This window comes from Ptychodera flava, chromosome 7, assembly GCF_041260155.1.
Source record: "Ptychodera flava strain L36383 chromosome 7, AS_Pfla_20210202, whole genome shotgun sequence".
NCBI classification, from domain to species: domain Eukaryota; kingdom Metazoa; phylum Hemichordata; class Enteropneusta; family Ptychoderidae; genus Ptychodera; species Ptychodera flava.
In genome coordinates this window covers 36014580-36032269 of record NC_091934.1, presented here as the reverse complement: position 1 = coordinate 36032269, position 17690 = coordinate 36014580, and the positions used below count along the sequence as shown (strand labels likewise).

The 17690-nt window shown below is 35.9% G+C and overlaps 1 protein-coding gene across 1 annotated transcript in view; it reads right to left on the bottom strand.

Annotated features, from left to right (window-relative positions):
- Positions 1-17690, bottom strand: part of LOC139136468 (protein kinase C iota type-like) — an 88548-nt gene that overhangs the window by 16994 nt on the left and 53864 nt on the right. The window contains exons 5-6 of the mRNA XM_070704193.1: positions 1796-1846; positions 302-387 (exon numbers count right to left, since the gene is read on the bottom strand). Coding sequence (XP_070560294.1) covers positions 302-387; positions 1796-1846 — 137 coding nt within the window. The remainder of the gene's footprint in view (positions 1-301; positions 388-1795; positions 1847-17690) is intronic.

Below are 17690 nucleotides of genomic sequence, written 5' to 3'. Positions count from 1 at the left end.
TGGACTTGCTTCACGGGTGGGTCAGTTGGCTGGTTGGTTAGTGGGTGGGTGGGTCACAGGATGGACTCACTGCATGATGGGTGGGTAGCTTGGTTGATTGGTGGTGCCAGAACAGCATTAGGAAATTGTACATTTTAGAATAAATATTTACCGGTATGTAAATAATTTAAGTGAATGATAACATTACAGTCAAAGACTGTTTGACTGTTTGTATTTTAAACACAAGCTAAAGATCATGGGCTTCAAGAAAAGTACCACAAGATTTCCTTTTAAAGAAGTTAAATAGTGAAAAGTGACTCACCCTACTGAACCTCTTGGCAGCAAAGGTATGGCCATTGACCTTGTATAATTTACGCCATCTTCTGGCACCACGCCTGTACATATTCCCTGTAAAAGATTACATGAAATAAGTACATGTCATAACCATCAAGGTCGTGTAAAATTATTTTTTTTCAAATTCTCACACGACTATTTGCTAAAGCACATCTGGATGTTGGGGTCTACGTTCAAGACAGCTACAGTGTTATAGCTGTTGAGAAAGTCACAAGCAAGTTGTCAAATATTATTACACATTCTCTGAAGCCTAGAATCACTGGTGAATTTGGGCCAACGTACTAAAGTTTTACTTAGCCCAAAATATAATACAGGACAGATTTGAGACCACATTCTCTCCAATATGTCACCAGTATAATAATTGTATGTGTATGTACCCTTAACAGAGTAGAAGTTGCCAATGCTCTCTGGCAAGTGTGCAGAATAGTGGGGCACCACAGTGCTATAGTACATCAAGGTTGCCCCAGGGGGTATGTTTTAATTTTTTATCCTAAAGGGCTCCCTAAGACAGGAAAATTAGTGGCTTGGGTTCTCAAAGTTTTCTTTGTTTCTTTATTTCTTAACTTATTTTATTCTTTCTTTCTTTCTTTCTCTGTATTATCGCTTGGCCACCATATAACAGTGTTGATATAATGTCAACTTGCTCGACTGATAAAATTAGAAAGCAACATTTCATGTTTTATCATCATCTGAACGCCGTTTGAGCCATATCTTATTACAGATCATAATGTTGAGCGTTGGTCGAGTTTCGATGTATCAATTGTATTTAACATGATCATAGGCGTTAAGCTGACATAGCTCACAACTACACAACACACATGGTAGACAAATTTACGGTCAAACATGTCAGTTTTGAAGATACCACCATCTATGTCTGGTATTTCTCAAATTTCACGTGGATACAGACACTGTTATTGGATCTGCTTCGTCAATTTCCAAACACTGTACGCCCGGTCAAATTATGCTGTGCTTCCCACAATGCAACAGTACTCTCTGATGAACTCTGTTGCATCATGTAAAGGGATGATGTCAAATTTTGTTTTTAAGTCATGAAATACAGTGCTTTTGCGGAGGTTTGGGAAAATAGATAAATGGTGCCGGAATTCCAGTGTCATTAGCGTTGTTCTGTGCAACAATTGTATTGATATTCTCTGGGAAACTCCATTGTAACACTAGCAGGTTTTATTTTCATCGTTTTTGCTAAAAATGCAGATGAATATTTACTTATGCATATTAATGAAAGAAACACAACTGCATTTGTGATCAGCACAATTTGATATGCTTTGAAAAATACTGTCAGAGTGCAAAAACACTTTAAAAATTTTTTCTTATCAATGTTGAGACACGTCACTGTGAAAACATGCAAAATTTCTACATCTTTACCCTGAAAGTTGTCTGTATATACAAAGACATAAGATACATTGTGGAAATGTTGAAAATGGAATTCTAATAGATCACTTACTGTCTTCTCCTGTACATGGTAATCCTGGTCTTTCCGGCACATTTGGAAATACTGAAATGAACAAAAGAAGATAAGACTAATCAGTCCGGAATTCAGAATTAAAATAGTGACCACAAATGTGAGAAAAAAAGAGTGACCACAAATATGAGAAAAAAAGAGAGTTGAAAGACACAGATAGAGAATGAAAAAAATAGATTTTACAGCATGTACATATCACTTTTTTTTTGTCCTTCAGCAAAGTTGACACAAAGCCATCCCTGGGTACATGTTCCCCATGCAGAGCTGCAAGTGACAGTTGTAATCCAGAAAAACAGACCTGGATTAACCTGACTTGTCGTCCTTATGACTTTAGCATTGACAGACTAACCCTTCTATTACACGCAGTTAACAATTGGTAACTGTGGCCATACACGATGGCCTTATCAATAATAAAATAACTTGATTATTCAGTCTATAGAACTGACAGTCTCCATTCTACCGGTATATCCATGTTGAACTTCAACTTTTCCTGACCTTGACCTCAGTCGGCCTATCTACCAGAACCAAAGGACAGTCACATTTCAGGAATGGATGTATAAAGTAGGTATTAAACTACATGAGTTCATTTTAGGATTGGAAATTTATTAGATCGATCGTTTAGCGATTTTAAATTGAAATTGACTGTCTCATGTTATGTCTATTTTTATAACATTTCTTTAGCGATATAACCACTACACTGGTACCATTGTTTCACATACATGCACTTTATAACAAAACAGTGGACTGTTTTGCTTTCCTTCATCTGATAACTTTGGAAATCCTAACACATAAAAAGGCATATTCAACACCCATTTGAAAATGTGAAAGGGATTTTCTGGTATGAAATTTCTCTCTTATGGCCTGCAATCCCAGCTCTAACATTTAAGACTTAAAAAAAAGGCACAATCAAAGTCAGCATTAAGGAATTTCAAATAGCTATACCAAATGACTCTTTTATCCATTCTGCAAAACATCAACAAAAATTCTTGAGCCATGAACTCTCTTTACGATCTTTCTAACAAGTTAATGTAAACACTTGCTAAGTTTAGAAATTGTCATTTCCGTTATAGAATAACAAAAAAATCAACAGTTCTGCACGATACATATCTGACCTCCGCTCACTCAAAACTGTGGATACCGACTTGCACGGCTGAAAACATGACAAACAGTAACAAAACCAGCAGCAGTTTTCTTTCTATTGTGGTCAGTACTCTGCTGAGTACATATATTTTTTTTTCATTTTATCATTGTTGGATAAGTCGCGGGTATTTCAAGTAAGACTGTTAAATGGATACTCATACATGTTCAAATTTATAGTCTCAGTAAAAGATGCAGTAGAAAAGTACATGTACGATGGATTCGTTACATCACAGATATATACATTTGGAGGAATGCGAAGATTTCACTTTCATTAGAGATTGTATAACACATGATTACTGCGTCAGAATGTGGTATGCTTCAATCCCCACACCCACTTTCAGCCAGTGTTTATATTGCAAAGCGGACATCCAAATAAAGTTAACTCTGAGAAAGTGGAAAATTTCAGTAATGACCTTCTAGAAACAGATGCACAAACTATTGACAACACATTTTCTTTGAAAAAATGTTGATGTTTTATGGTTTACAAAGAATTCTGGAATCAAGGACTTAATGAGAGGCTGGGAAGACACACCTTAAAGTGACCCAGAAAACAGCCATATTGTTGTGTGTCGAAACATTCCTTAGAAACAGTCCATCTTCGACATCACCATTTTCTCACCATGATACTTTCCATTGCACACACAGATTTCCAGCAACATTAACAGTCAGTTACAGATTCTCACATACCTTGTACGCTGATCAGCACTATATGTAACACTACACAACACGCTTCATCAATGACTGAACGCGAAATAGACAACAGTTGGACCCCGCTACGTCACTGAGGAAGGTTTTTTCACAGTAATCTTTAACAGGTCACATGGTGGTCACTGGGAGTAAATTTATCAGCATAGAACCACACCCAGGGGATAGCTGAGAGCTGCAATTCGGCCTTATCAATATACACTACATTAACTACTTAATAATAACATTACAAGAGGCCCCGCTACAGGAAGTCACCGCTCCCAAAATTTTTGCGCAAAGACTGATTGTTATCATCCTTGGAAACTTGCTGAATCAATGTAAACTCAAATAATGCATGCAAAGACCATACCTGACATCACTGAACTTGCAAGAGCAAGACAACTGAAGCAATACGTTGGTTACTTTAATGTTCCGTGCAAACTTCAGATAACATTCAACAAAAGTATAATATGGATTATGAATTTTCAAAATACCCCCTATAAAATTTTAATGGAACCTTTGTATCAATAATGGATGTTTAATCGATAGATTAATAATTCAACTTTGAAACACTTTTGAAGGTTCAGAATAATTTTCCATGAATAATAAATTGCTCATCAAACTTTTACAATTCAAAATTATGCATAACTTTCAAATAATTTTATAAATTTCTGCTTGAAGATAGTTTTAAAGAGCAACATCAAAAGGTGACTGAATGAAAAAAGAATTTGTATTTAAACTTGCACACAAATTCAGAGATATAGCAAATACTTCAAAATCCAAAAAAATTAATTTATAACAATGAACTATAAATGAGTTGTATTCATGACGACAAAATTTAGAAACTCCCTGCTATGGCGAGAAAAATGCCTTGCTAATTGAGTAAGTAGTTCAGTGAGTCAGCTCCACCCACAGAGAAGGGACTGATAGCCTAGCACTGTGAGTGACAACTGTCCATGCCTGGAGACAAGTATTAACAAACCCAGATCTAATCTACTACTTTAATTGATTTCACACTCATTAGGGCTTGAATGACTTGATTATCAAAAGAAGATACCAAACACCAATGAAAATATGTTATAAATACAACATCTATTATGTGATGCTTTATTGTAGTCCAGCTTGGTATGTGCACACCATATGGATATATTATCAGGGAACCACCAGAGAGCGCAGATACCTTACCCTCTCTTGTACATCTTTTGTATTTGGTATATGAAAAATTTACAATTCTGCATTCTTACATTTTGACGGTAAAAATTGTCAATTATGCTTATTTTGTGTATTTGTAGATTATTTTGAACCAGAATTGTTTCAAAATGTTTAAGTTTCACAAGCGAGTACTTAGGCATTTCTGCCTTTTCTTTCCATGATGCCCACCCATACCTTAATTTTTTGTCAATTTTTCTAAATCCAAAAGCATGTATTTCCGCTAGCTTTCATTTGGTATTGAAGCTACTGGCTTCAATATCAAGTTAATGCTATGATTACTTGAGGAAAGGTTGACAAATTGAAAATAATTCATCTCACTGAATATCAACATTTTTTTATTACCCAGATCGGCAACTCTCATGTGTGATACTTCTTACCTCTAAAATTATGAATTCCATGCCGGTCTAGATCTAATCTAAAATTACAGTGAAATATAACCAAGCTGTCATTTTAATAGACTGATGCATAGCATAAGTGATGGCAATCTTATCAAAATAATCCTGCCCGAACCCCCTTGGGGACCATCTGCAACTCCTACTGGAGTAACAGCATTATGGACTCATATGCTGATGTCACTTACTGCTACAGTATGATAAGGGTATTAGTCAGAGGATCAATATATCAAAGAGTGACAGCATCACACTTTATGAAACTGTCGTTTTGTCACAGACCTTACAAGAGTTGCCCATGTCCTTGGCATTCCTTGAAACACAAACTGTTGTCTAACTCTACCTGGTATCGTAAATTATCATGGATTCATTTCCCTCTGGAAAAAAGTTCCAACAAATTACGAAACTCAATGACCACACTGGTAAAAAGTGTATTGAGAAAATCTGCTTTTCTGTGGGGCAACAGCTTGAACATTACGACTTACAATCACGAAACCAAAGAATATTCATAATTCAAAATCTCCATGACTTTGCAAAGTGATCGCCGAATTTGATCACCAAATAAGTTATTAAATGTTCTTTCTCCATTGTTTCTTCTTTCCTATATTTGATTCAGTGTGTCTTTCTATTAACATTTTATATGCTGTATCTTTCCAATGTTTGATACAATGTCTCTTTCTAATTTTTGTTTGATACAATATCTTTCAATTTTGATACAATATATTGTTCCAATGTATGCTGCAGTGTATCTTTCCATTGTTTGATACAGTGTGTCTTTCTATTAACATTTTATATGCTGTATCTTTCCAATGTTTGATACAATGTCTCTTTCTAATTTTTGTTTGATACAATATCTTTCAATTTTGATACAATATATTGTTCCAATGTTTGCTACAGTGTATCTTTCCATTGTTTGATACAGTGTGTCTTTCTAATGTTTGATACAAAATTACAATGTCTCTCTCCAATGTTTGATACAGTGTATCTTTCCATCCTTTGATAAAGTGTTTATTTCCAATACCATTTGATACAATGTATCTTTCCAATATTTGATACACAATTACAGGGTCTCTTTCCAGTATTTGAAACCATGTACCTTTTTCATCAGTCGAAGTTGATTTATTACTCCTTGCAACACAAACACTTTCAGCAAACACAAACTAGAACTGGAAATCCTTCAATTATTTACAATGGAATTAACTGTGATTACAATAGTTAATGTATTAGCTATAGATCACAAGATGTTATTCCCATCAGTATTGGTCAAGACTTGAACAACTGTTACAACACCTGGGTATGTAACTAATATACTGGAAGAGATATTCACACTGAACAATTGCACACCGACCACAGAGACAAATATTTCTATGTATTTGTTTGTCTATCACAATTTGTAATCTTCCTTGAAGTCAAACATACAAATTTCCATCTCCAAAATGCTACAAATTATGTAATAGACTCTTTGAAATACGAATTTGATCAAAAACAATTTTCTCAAAAAATCCTTATGACAGAGTCACAAAAAGCAAATCAAAACTATGACATCATAATACGAGTGTGTCATATTTAATATTGAGTTCTGCAGATCTAACAAACACAGAGGTCATATTGCCATTGCTGAAACAAGAGTGAAAAGCAGATAAAAAATTGGCTTTAGGAAGTAAATTAGAAAGACAAATACACATGAAATGATAATTATAAATATTGAAATTATCTAAACTAACCATAGAAGACAGTTCCGCTTGATTTCTGTTGCAGAATACGAAACATTTTTATTATATCTCTTCTATCCTACACTGACTTTCAAAGGCACCTCTCCAGATCACAAACGTAATTCCATCATAAAAATTTATAGTCAAGCCATTTCTGTAAACAGTGCCGGGTATTTAGGCTTGATCTCTGCTGTGCTTTCATTTTGCTGTGATGAATTCTAGGTGTCTGACCTCTACTCCGTCATTTCTACTTCATCACCGTAATGGTAGTCTTTCTCTTCAACTGCGGTGCTTACACAACAGAATATACATCAAAACTGTCCCAGCTAGAATTTTTCAATGTCAAAGTGCTTTATTTAGAGAGAAAATGTTGAACAAAGTTCATTATTAACTTTTCTACAGAAAACTTCCTTTCAAAATTACTGTCCAGATTTATATGAAATAGATGGTAAATTTGGATGATGCAATACTAGTACTGAGTTTAAAGATTTAAAGATACTTAACCATGTTCACGTATACATGTAAGTATGGATGACAAATAAGAAATTAATTGCCCAATCATCGGTGGTGTTGCTACATGTATATAATGTAGTTATATGTATAGCATACTGGCATAAGGATTCAATTATAGAAATAAAGTGATGAACATAAGCTAAGTGATATATAACATAAAAGAGTATGGTACAAGAAAGGTAGGAGGCCCCCCTAAAAGCACACTCATATTCCGAAACATGAAAAAATAGAAAACAAAAGTTCTTCATTCACACTCCATGTAAATTTATGAAGAATGTCCTGATATTCACTGTATCTTACATTCACAGGTGTTTGCATTTAGCAACTCACTATTCAGCTTTCAGAAAACGTTCACATACATGATCCCTGATCCAAAAGCCCCTACTGCACAGCACATGTATGTGTCTGTCTGACCTTTGACCCTGTATATGCATAACAAATTAGATGACACGTACAAAAAAATAGATGAATGGCATTTCACAATGGCTTGATGAATGGTTCACAAGTGACAAGTGCGTGCAATGAATACTCTATGCTTCCACTCACACGTGGATTTCCCAAAACTTGTAGAAACATCTACGTAACAGGCAAAATATCCCTGTAACTGTCAAAGAGTCAAGCTTGACGTGACATTACCAAATCCTGTTGAGACACTAGTTCTCACTGGAGATCACATCACATAAATACTGGTACATATCCCAGTACTGTCTTGAAAAGGGGCTGAATTTGCAATTAAAGTGATGCTTGAATACTGTACAAGCATTATGCAAAGGATGTCTACATGACAGAGAACATCGTTGGCTTGACCTGTTTCTGATATTGAGTTCATGTTTCGATGTTGCTATATTTGTGACTACATGTAGGATCTTCATTTAAAGTCTCTTCAAAGAAAACGTGCATGGAACATGTGACATTAGAGTGAGTTGATATCAAAAAAGTCAAGGGCGAATTGGATGAATTGAATGCTAGAACTGTTGGCAAGTTTCATGTAATCTATCACCCTGTTAACATGTTCGTAGTGAAAATTTCGTCAACGACAAAGTAAATTTTGCAAATCAACAAATTTGTTCCTTCCAATTTTCTTAGTTTAAAGCATATGTACAAAAATATAGCTCAAGTTGAAAGCAACAAAGTTGATAGTGCTATGATTAAAGTCAATCAACGATGACTGAGTGAAAGGACTTGTACTGGTACACTTTAATGGCTGTGTCTTGGTCATTTGGACAACAGTCACATAGCCAGTACACAAATAGAAAAGTCATGTTTGTATTCTCAACCCTGTGTGTATACATAGATTAAAGTGAATCTGCCAAGCCATTGTACTGTCTTTTTAATTATGTATACTCTACTTAAATGCAGCAAGAGAACAGTGCACCATCCTGCCCACATGATAGCTCATAGCTTTCTTTTCTCCACAGAATTTCTTGATCATAATGAAAGAATGACACAGATGCAACTATTATATAGAATGGAAGGTATTCCTACTGAAGATGAGGTTTGGATAAATAATTGCTTACTGAAAGATGAATACTAGGACAGATGATCACATATAAAAGGTTGAAAAATCCTGCCCATATGAAGTACATGTACGTGTACTTGTATAATGCATAAATGTAATATACTGCTTGGGAAGCTGATGTGAAAAATGGACACATACATGTACTGTACCTGATTTGTAAATCTCAACTATTTAACCTGTCATGAAACCTCAACACATCATATAGCAGCCTTAACCTCAGAAAGCTGACAGCTGGTCAGTGAAGCTTGATTCCAACCACATCAATGAATGTCAATACCAACTCATTAGCTTTCCTGTGAATGAACACTTTTACTGATTCAACATGCCACATAATGACTTAAAGATGGCCTACAATAGTACCAATGTCATTTTTTGCTTATTTAGTTATTTTGTTTTGATCTACGGTGAGAACAACAAGCTATTCAATCTTACTTTATGGGTTTCTGGCTTTTCCACATCAGCACTTCAAAACTTCAAGGTTTTACATTGAATCATACTTTATCACGAACTTACCTAGTTTATCTATCATACATACATGTATATGTGCAATTCTAAGTTACGATCAGAGTATCAAAAAGCATACACATAAATACATGGTTTACAACCTCTCTATTGGGGTAATGTACAACAACTACTATTGAGATAGACAAATAAATCCACAGTTTTTCCATGACTGCCACATAACAATGAATATATTTTATTGGTGGCAAAACAAAAACAGGAGTCGGCTTCACAAATATCCAACAATTGTTCAATGGAAGAGTCAAACGTTTTATGGAGGACAACTCTGGCCAAGTCTGTACACAGAAGGAATGATGGTCAGCTTTGAAATGGCACTATCATGTTACTCTTTGTAATTCACAGTGATACAACACCTGCTGGCTCTGCCATTGAGCGCTACCGGTGCATCAGCACTCTCACCTAAATGACAATTTACATCCATAACTGTTGGCAATATCTGTCACAGCATTTCTATTGGTGGACATTATCAAGCACTAATCCATAAAAAACAGAGACACCAAATTGCCTTTAATAATTACATTTGACCCTTTCTAGACGCCACTTGCTAACCTGCGTCAATCTCCTTGTAAACACTGATGCGGCCATATTACAGGTTTTCAAAGTCGTCACTCATACTCATAAAACTGACAGCAGACCCTCTGGTAAAAATTTACAAGTAGGGCAATTCTAATTTGGTTGCAGCCCCAAGTTAATGACCAGTAACCTGCGGTGTCAATATATCCAAATATAAACGCATTAAATTTTGAGACAGGCCCGTATAAATAGTGCCAACTAGTACTGCGAGATGCATCTTGACTGCAATAAAGCTGACTTCCCTAGGTAGCCATTGCTGTGCACACGTATTAAAGCAAGTCAGCGTGGCACCATACACACTCATCAATTTCCTCTTCAGGTGACACGGCTTGCCACTGAGCACTAAAGATCAGATTCACAAACCATTCGCAACTGGCAATGACAAACTGCATTCTGCTCATTTTCTTTCTACATCTGTCTTGTGTAAAAATAAGTTTCAGGGCAAAAAATAGATATGCTGTTGGAAATAATTCTATTTTAGGAGTGTGACTGACCATCAATATTGTCTTACTCTCAACTTAACTGAAGATGAACACTGTGAAATCAGCAAAACACAGCACACTGGTGGATGCACTGTGAATCAAATAAAATACTTGGCAAAGTGCAACAAAGTAAAATAACAAAATGTGTACTCATTTCAAGGGGCAAAAAGGCCTGATGGGATTGATTGAAATGACTTAATAATATCTTGAAAGGTCAACAGAAATTAGTTTTCACTTGGACAACCACACAATGAATAATTTGAATTTAACATTTAAATGTATAAAGTTAGCATACACAGTGATGTCATATAAAGATGTTATGTTAAATCAACAAATCCCAACAATTGTCCATTCCTAGGATATTTCTGGAATATTCAACATATTTTCTTTGATGAAGTATTCTTCATATACATATCCATGAGATTTTACTGAGGTCAAAGGTTCCACCACACAAGAAGCAGAAAGTCCTGTTCACAGATTTATGGCCAGATGAATCATCTGACATTTTATTTCAGTGATTAAACTTTAACCCTTTGAGCGCTGTAATTTTCTCCCGCCAAAATTTTAGTGCAAAATTTTACAAATTTTTAAGAATTTTTCTGAAATTTTTTGATAATTTTGGACCAAATGGACATCACATTTCATTGGCTACAGTTTTTTCTCAAAATTTTGGCAAAAATCTGAGAAAAATTGACAGGGGTTTATTTTATGTAGGGGACAAAAAATAGACTTTGGCGCTCAAAGGTTTAATTGATATTTTCAAGGAATATTACATTCAAAACTCTCTTCACCAATGTGTAAAATTGTTGGCGTATTTCTGTAATAGGAGCTAAAACTGTAAATTCCGTAATTTGTGAATGAATAAATGTATCACTTTCAGGTTTTAGACAAAAATGCTCAAAACTACACCAAACAAGGAACCTTAGAGCAACATTTAGTCAGTATGGCTCTTATGGTTGTTGAGCACTGACTAGAAACAGGCCTGGCTTTGCATGCAAATCCTTCATCCAATCAGTCACAGCTCCAAGGTGTCATTTATACAGCAACACTTAACACTTAATACTACAGGTCTTACATTACAAAACCCACAGAAGTGGCAACACAAGCCTTGATTTTAACCATTTGTTATTTACAAAGTACGCTAAAGTAAAAGTCTCGGCTAGAGATTGATCTACTGACATATCACCTGAAGCAATTTCCTACATGGTATTTTGTTTCATGCCGGTTCCTGTTTAAGAAACACCAATCATCAAACTTTAAAGTTCATAAATATTTCTGATAACACAAAACCAGACCATCAAAGTGAAATTGACCTCATTAAAATTTTGTGACATGCACTTGCTGTTAAAATCATTTAATCAGTGTAATATACAGCCTTGGTATGTATTTCTGTACATTCGTTATTCCATGCATATATTTTCCAAAGGGCGATTCATGTTGGCCTTTCTCAAACCCATAAATTTTACAGATACACAATGCCATACACGCCACATATCGCAAGGCCATCATAATGTAGAAATGGGTTGCCTATATCTTGACAAGGATAATTTCAAAAAAAAGTCAGTAAGTGGAATAATTGATAAATCAAACTGGTTTTCACATGTAAATTTGGATAGCATAATTGTGCCAAGCATGCAACTGTAAAGGGCAATTACATTTTCTTTCTGTAGAAATATTTGTGATGGAAACTGATATCCTTTCCATAAAAGAGGTCTATAGAACTTGGAATATGAAATTAATTGGGTTATTGAAAATTTGATCCAGTGTGAATATGACCCCCGACCATCTCAACACTTTGTGACTAACACCGACACAAACTACTGATTTGATTGTCGTCAGCTTGTACAGAATGCGAGGTCCTCACTTGAACATAGCAGTCGGCATGTGGACATTATCAAACAAACTTTTGACAGTTCATATACAGATGGCTCATTTTTTCTGGGATATGGGTTTCAGCAAGAAGTACGTATTCAAAATTATTTGAGTCAAAAACAGCTATAAAATCATCACAAAATACCCAGTATGATAATTGTACATATTGTACATATATACTCGTATAGAACAATCTGTAGATAGGGTTAGAACCCTTTGAGTATTATAATTTTTCCCACCAAAATTTTAGTGCAACATTTTACAAAGTTTTATGAATTTTTTTGTAATTGTTTTGATAATTTTGGACCAATATTGGACACTGCACTTCACTGGCTACAGTTTTTCATCAAAATGTTGGTAAAAATCTGAAAAAAAATTTGACAGGGTATATTTTGTAAAGGGCAGCAAAAATTGACTTTGGCGCTCAAAGGGTTAATCTAAAACAAACATAAATACCCTGCAACCCCCTAAACCTGTGCTTCATGCAGTAGAGTTAAGTATGGCTTAAATCGGCACTGAACAAAACCACTCAAACATTTCAATTCAGATGAAATAATTACAACTTTCACATCCGTTTATATTGTGGAAAAATTATGTTTACATTTGTTATATACTGAAAATCAAAACTAACATGAACATACTACCAGTCTCTCTTTGGGCTATTTTAAGACAGCAGACTTTCCATCCAATACATGTTGTTGACATTTCTCAAATTATCATGAGCCCTGACTAGACCCAAGGCCGGCATAATCACATCCAAATATAAACAATACCATTCCCACTGACCTATATACTGGGATCAGGAAAACATACCGGCTTTAGTCCGCTAATGACATTCTTGTCTGAATTTTTCGCATCTCTGTAAAGTTTTTGCCTCTCCTGACGGTTCACGTTTACAGATATGGCACATTATGTTTCACAGTTTGAACTTCATTATCCAAAACAAAAGTTTTGTTTGTAATACATTAAACTCACTTTAGTACAACATACCGGTGATGTAATGCTTAATAAAGCTTTAACTGATTTAAATATAGTTGAAACTTTTGAAGTTCAACTGTCTCTTTAACTCAAAATATACCATGTCAAGTTCATTTGTACATTACAGAAGGTCACTAAGACATAAATATTCTCCTATTCAATTTGCTGGTAATCACGTCTTGACTTCACAAATTGTCTGGCTAAATATAAGTCTATCATATCTATATTGAATATTTTGAAAATTTCAAGACGGGAATATTATATTAAAGGTCATGTGCAAGAAAATTAAAATAAACACTGTGTAACCTTTCTTAGTTCACTTGCCTAACATACTTCAGGATGTGCATGGCGACTTGCTTTGAAAGAGTAGAATTATCATTGCCAGAGAGCAAGGCAGTAGTGGTACATGAGAAAGTTTATGGGGAGTTCTATATATTGCCCTTGATAGCAGCTGTGTAGCTTTCTTGTCACATGTACAGGCCTCGCTGCAGTGCAAAACCAACAGAGAATGATAAATCAAGTTACAGCAAAGGTTATCGAATTTCAAAACTGGAATAAATTCCGAGAATGGTGTGCCACATAAAAACAACAGCGACTTGAAATGTGGTATGACCATTTCTTCTGCACGAGTAAATCACATGCGCAGTTCCTTGATGTTTGGACAGCTTTCGGAGAATAATATCCTATCTTTCTCCAGAACATCAAATGAAGATTCCCCGTCTTTGGGACTGTCTGTGCCATTTTCTAAGGGTGGGTTAGACCAACATGATTTTTTGAGGGGTGTTCATAATTTGAGCACTGGCATTTCAAATAAGACAATCCAAGTGACCACATGAACAATGTAGCTTGAGTTTTCACAAAAATAGAAATGAGATCATCTTGTTTTCCAAATAAAAGCTTTACAAAGTGATTCACTATTACTGGCAAGTATAAAAGCTGGGCAAACTACAATGGTTGTATGCCCCCATACTTTACATGCCATTCGGACAACACTGCCCTGACCTATCCCGTTCTCCATGTCTCCTCAGTAATCAAGACTTACTTGCAGTGGCTGTGATCAGGCTTCTCCAACCTAGTCTCCTGGGTGAGGTGGCAAGGTGACAGTGCAGGATAATTCCGTTGTGGGCCACGCTGAAGAGATTATCCGGGCAGGGCCCCGATGATAACATACGGTCACTGAGCAATCCAACAGAAATAACAAACCACCAGCACCTCTGAGCATTACCAGTACTCTAGACCGCCTGTCAGTACAGGACTTCTAAACAGGTTTGTGATGGCTGTCTGCTATAATCAACATGTGCATGAACGCAGTGCAATCCAGAGGAGGGGAGAGCGGAGAGAGGTCATCTGCCCATTTCAGGAATCAGCACCAGAACCAGGAAATGTGAACTCTGGGGGATATACTGACTGCGTTATGATGTCATGGCATTCAAGAGGCCAACACTTATCATATTTCTGTATTCGATGTCTACCACATGGGAAGCCAATACTGAACAAAAAAAATGATGCTCCTATGTCATGCCTATAAATTCAAAACATGAAGTAATGATGCTATAATTAAACCCAAATGATTCTAAATCATCGTGGATGCACGCCACCTATCACCGTGTGGACAGGTCCACAATGTCATTATTCAGCCTACATCAGAAGTTTCCTGTCAGTTTAACTTTCTTGTCCCGGGCAGGATGTAACATTGATTACGGTTACAATTGCGACTCTATTCTGCCTCTGATATGACATTTATCTCGGCCCGGGCATCAAAAGGTCAAGGAACTTTGCATACATAACTACTTCAGGTTGTTTTTTTTGAAATCTTCATGATCATTATTTCTCAGTAAAACTTTCACATTTCCCAGGAGTAACACAATTTTTTATCCATCAAGCACCAGACTTTAGTCTGATCTCTGTTTTCATTTGTTTAAACGAGATCTCACACATAAGACAGGAGTGACATGGTTACTTTAAGAACTTTAACTTCTGCCTTTCTCCATAACAACTGCCTCAAAAATATCCGTATAGTTTTTAATTAAAACTTCATTTATCCATAAAACTTTATAATATGGACTATTTCAACAAATATTGGCGGGAAAAAAGTTTTACAAAAATTATAAATATGTAAGTAATTTTCTGCTAAAACCAAAACAAATAAAAAACTTTGGAGAGTCTCACAATTACTTATTGTACTGAAGACGATGAACTTACAAGATTTAGCTGAAATATGTCAGTATTTGGACGCTGTCAATTTTCTCATATTTTACAGATTTGCAAAAATTGACACCCTTGTTTTGATCTGTCCATATAATGTTTTAATGCAAAGAAAACCAAACATTCAAGTACATGTATTTCTTCTGGCCTGCAGTGTTCAGATCAGTGGCCCTACCTTTATTCCTGTCCCTCTCATTTGTGTGTATGAGTAAGCAACACCAGGCTCCAATTGACAGAACCTCCCAGGGCATAATTGCAATGATGAGAAATTCAAATATCATAGTCTGTGATGAGTTTTTCACCTTTGGGCACGGTGGCTACCAATACAAAGTACGCTACGCCTCACAATCTGAACCCTGCAGTACACACGCCTAATCTGATAACCACGGCAAGTCATTTTGATAATGTTATTACACACGGTGTGCAAGTCCAACATGAAAAGCTGTAGATGTGTTTTACAAAAACTATCAAAAGAGTTTAAATGTGTGCACACACTACTTTTCAGCACTGCAAAACTACTACAGTACATTAGCAGTGCTATTAGTTAAAACTTCATCACTAAAGAAATGAATCCTTTTTACATGTAGTGTTAAATAACCCAGTATCTAAAACTCCTGAACAATTTAATCGATATTCATTTCACCCTCACGAACAGGAATGCTCCTGACACACTTGTATTGTTGGTCTCATCTATTCAACTATAATAGGGGCTTGATATAAAGTCACAAGGGAGGGACTTTCGGACTCAAAATGACATATCAGGTAGTGGCTGGTAACATCCTTCATGTATTTCCAATTCATTTGCCTGTGAATGGCGCTATGAGTATGACAGTAAGGCTGTGTATTGGTTGATATCTTTATGAAAATTATCGCATAACAAAATTTACAAAAACCACATGTAGATGCCATGTTTTCCGATGACCAACACTAATGGAAAGGAATTAGGTTGAAATCTTTTCCTGGGAATAGTGTTTTATGTATTAAATGAATATTTTTACATGCATCTTCTGTTAAAATATTCGGAAGCAATGGAAACATTGCCATCTTGTTTACTGCGAAATGAAAGTCATAATCATCTCTTCCAGGACTGTGCAGGCCAGATAATCAATTTTAATTGTGTACCGTCATTAAACTGAGGAAACAATTTTCTCTGCCATAATGACAGCTGAATCAGGGGAAATAAAACCTGCCGGGAGTAATTATTATACAGCTATCACAAATGCTCAGTGAAGCAACTGTGGCATGATAAGGCTGATACATGGCTAGACACGTGCCTTCCTGGCGAAAAAACTAACTAACTAATGACGGGAGTATGCTGCATGAACAGCATGATACAGCTTTGGTAATATAAACATTGTACGTAGCATTGCTGGGAGACGACAACACTGGAGGGTCTGGATAGTGGGCTGGTTCAGATTTCATATCATGAAACACATAGAATACTTGTACTCAATTAAAATTGAATTGAAAACATCATAGAGGGAAGGTATGGATATGAGCGAGAGAGCAAGAGACAGACAGACAGACAAACACACAAACAAAGAAACAAACAAACAGAAAGATGTTTAGAGAGTCACAGATGGCTGAGAAGGTCAGAAACAGAAAGATCAACGAAGGGAAATACTGTAGCGAATGATGAATGAGAGAGAGAGAGAGAGAGAGAGAGAGAGAGAGAGAGAGAGCAAAAGTGAGACAGACAGACAGAGACACAGAGAGAGAAAGAGAGAGAGAGAGAAAACAGACAAACAGACAGATGCTTGGAGCGTCACAGATGGCTGACAGACAGGCTCAGAAACAGAAAGATCAACAAAGGGAAATACTGTAGAGAATGATAAAGAGATAGACATACAGACAGACAGACAGAGACTGAGAGACAGACAGACAGAGATAAAATACACTGATGAAGAATGAGTGGGAAGCAGCTGACCAAAATAGTGAAATGTATCACAGACATGCAGGAGGCAGTACATATGGCATCAGACAACCAGACAGACACATGATAATACAAACTAAATTACATAAGGTGACACAGGTATTGGGAAAGTAAGAGAAAGAGGAAAGGAAGGAACAAATGAA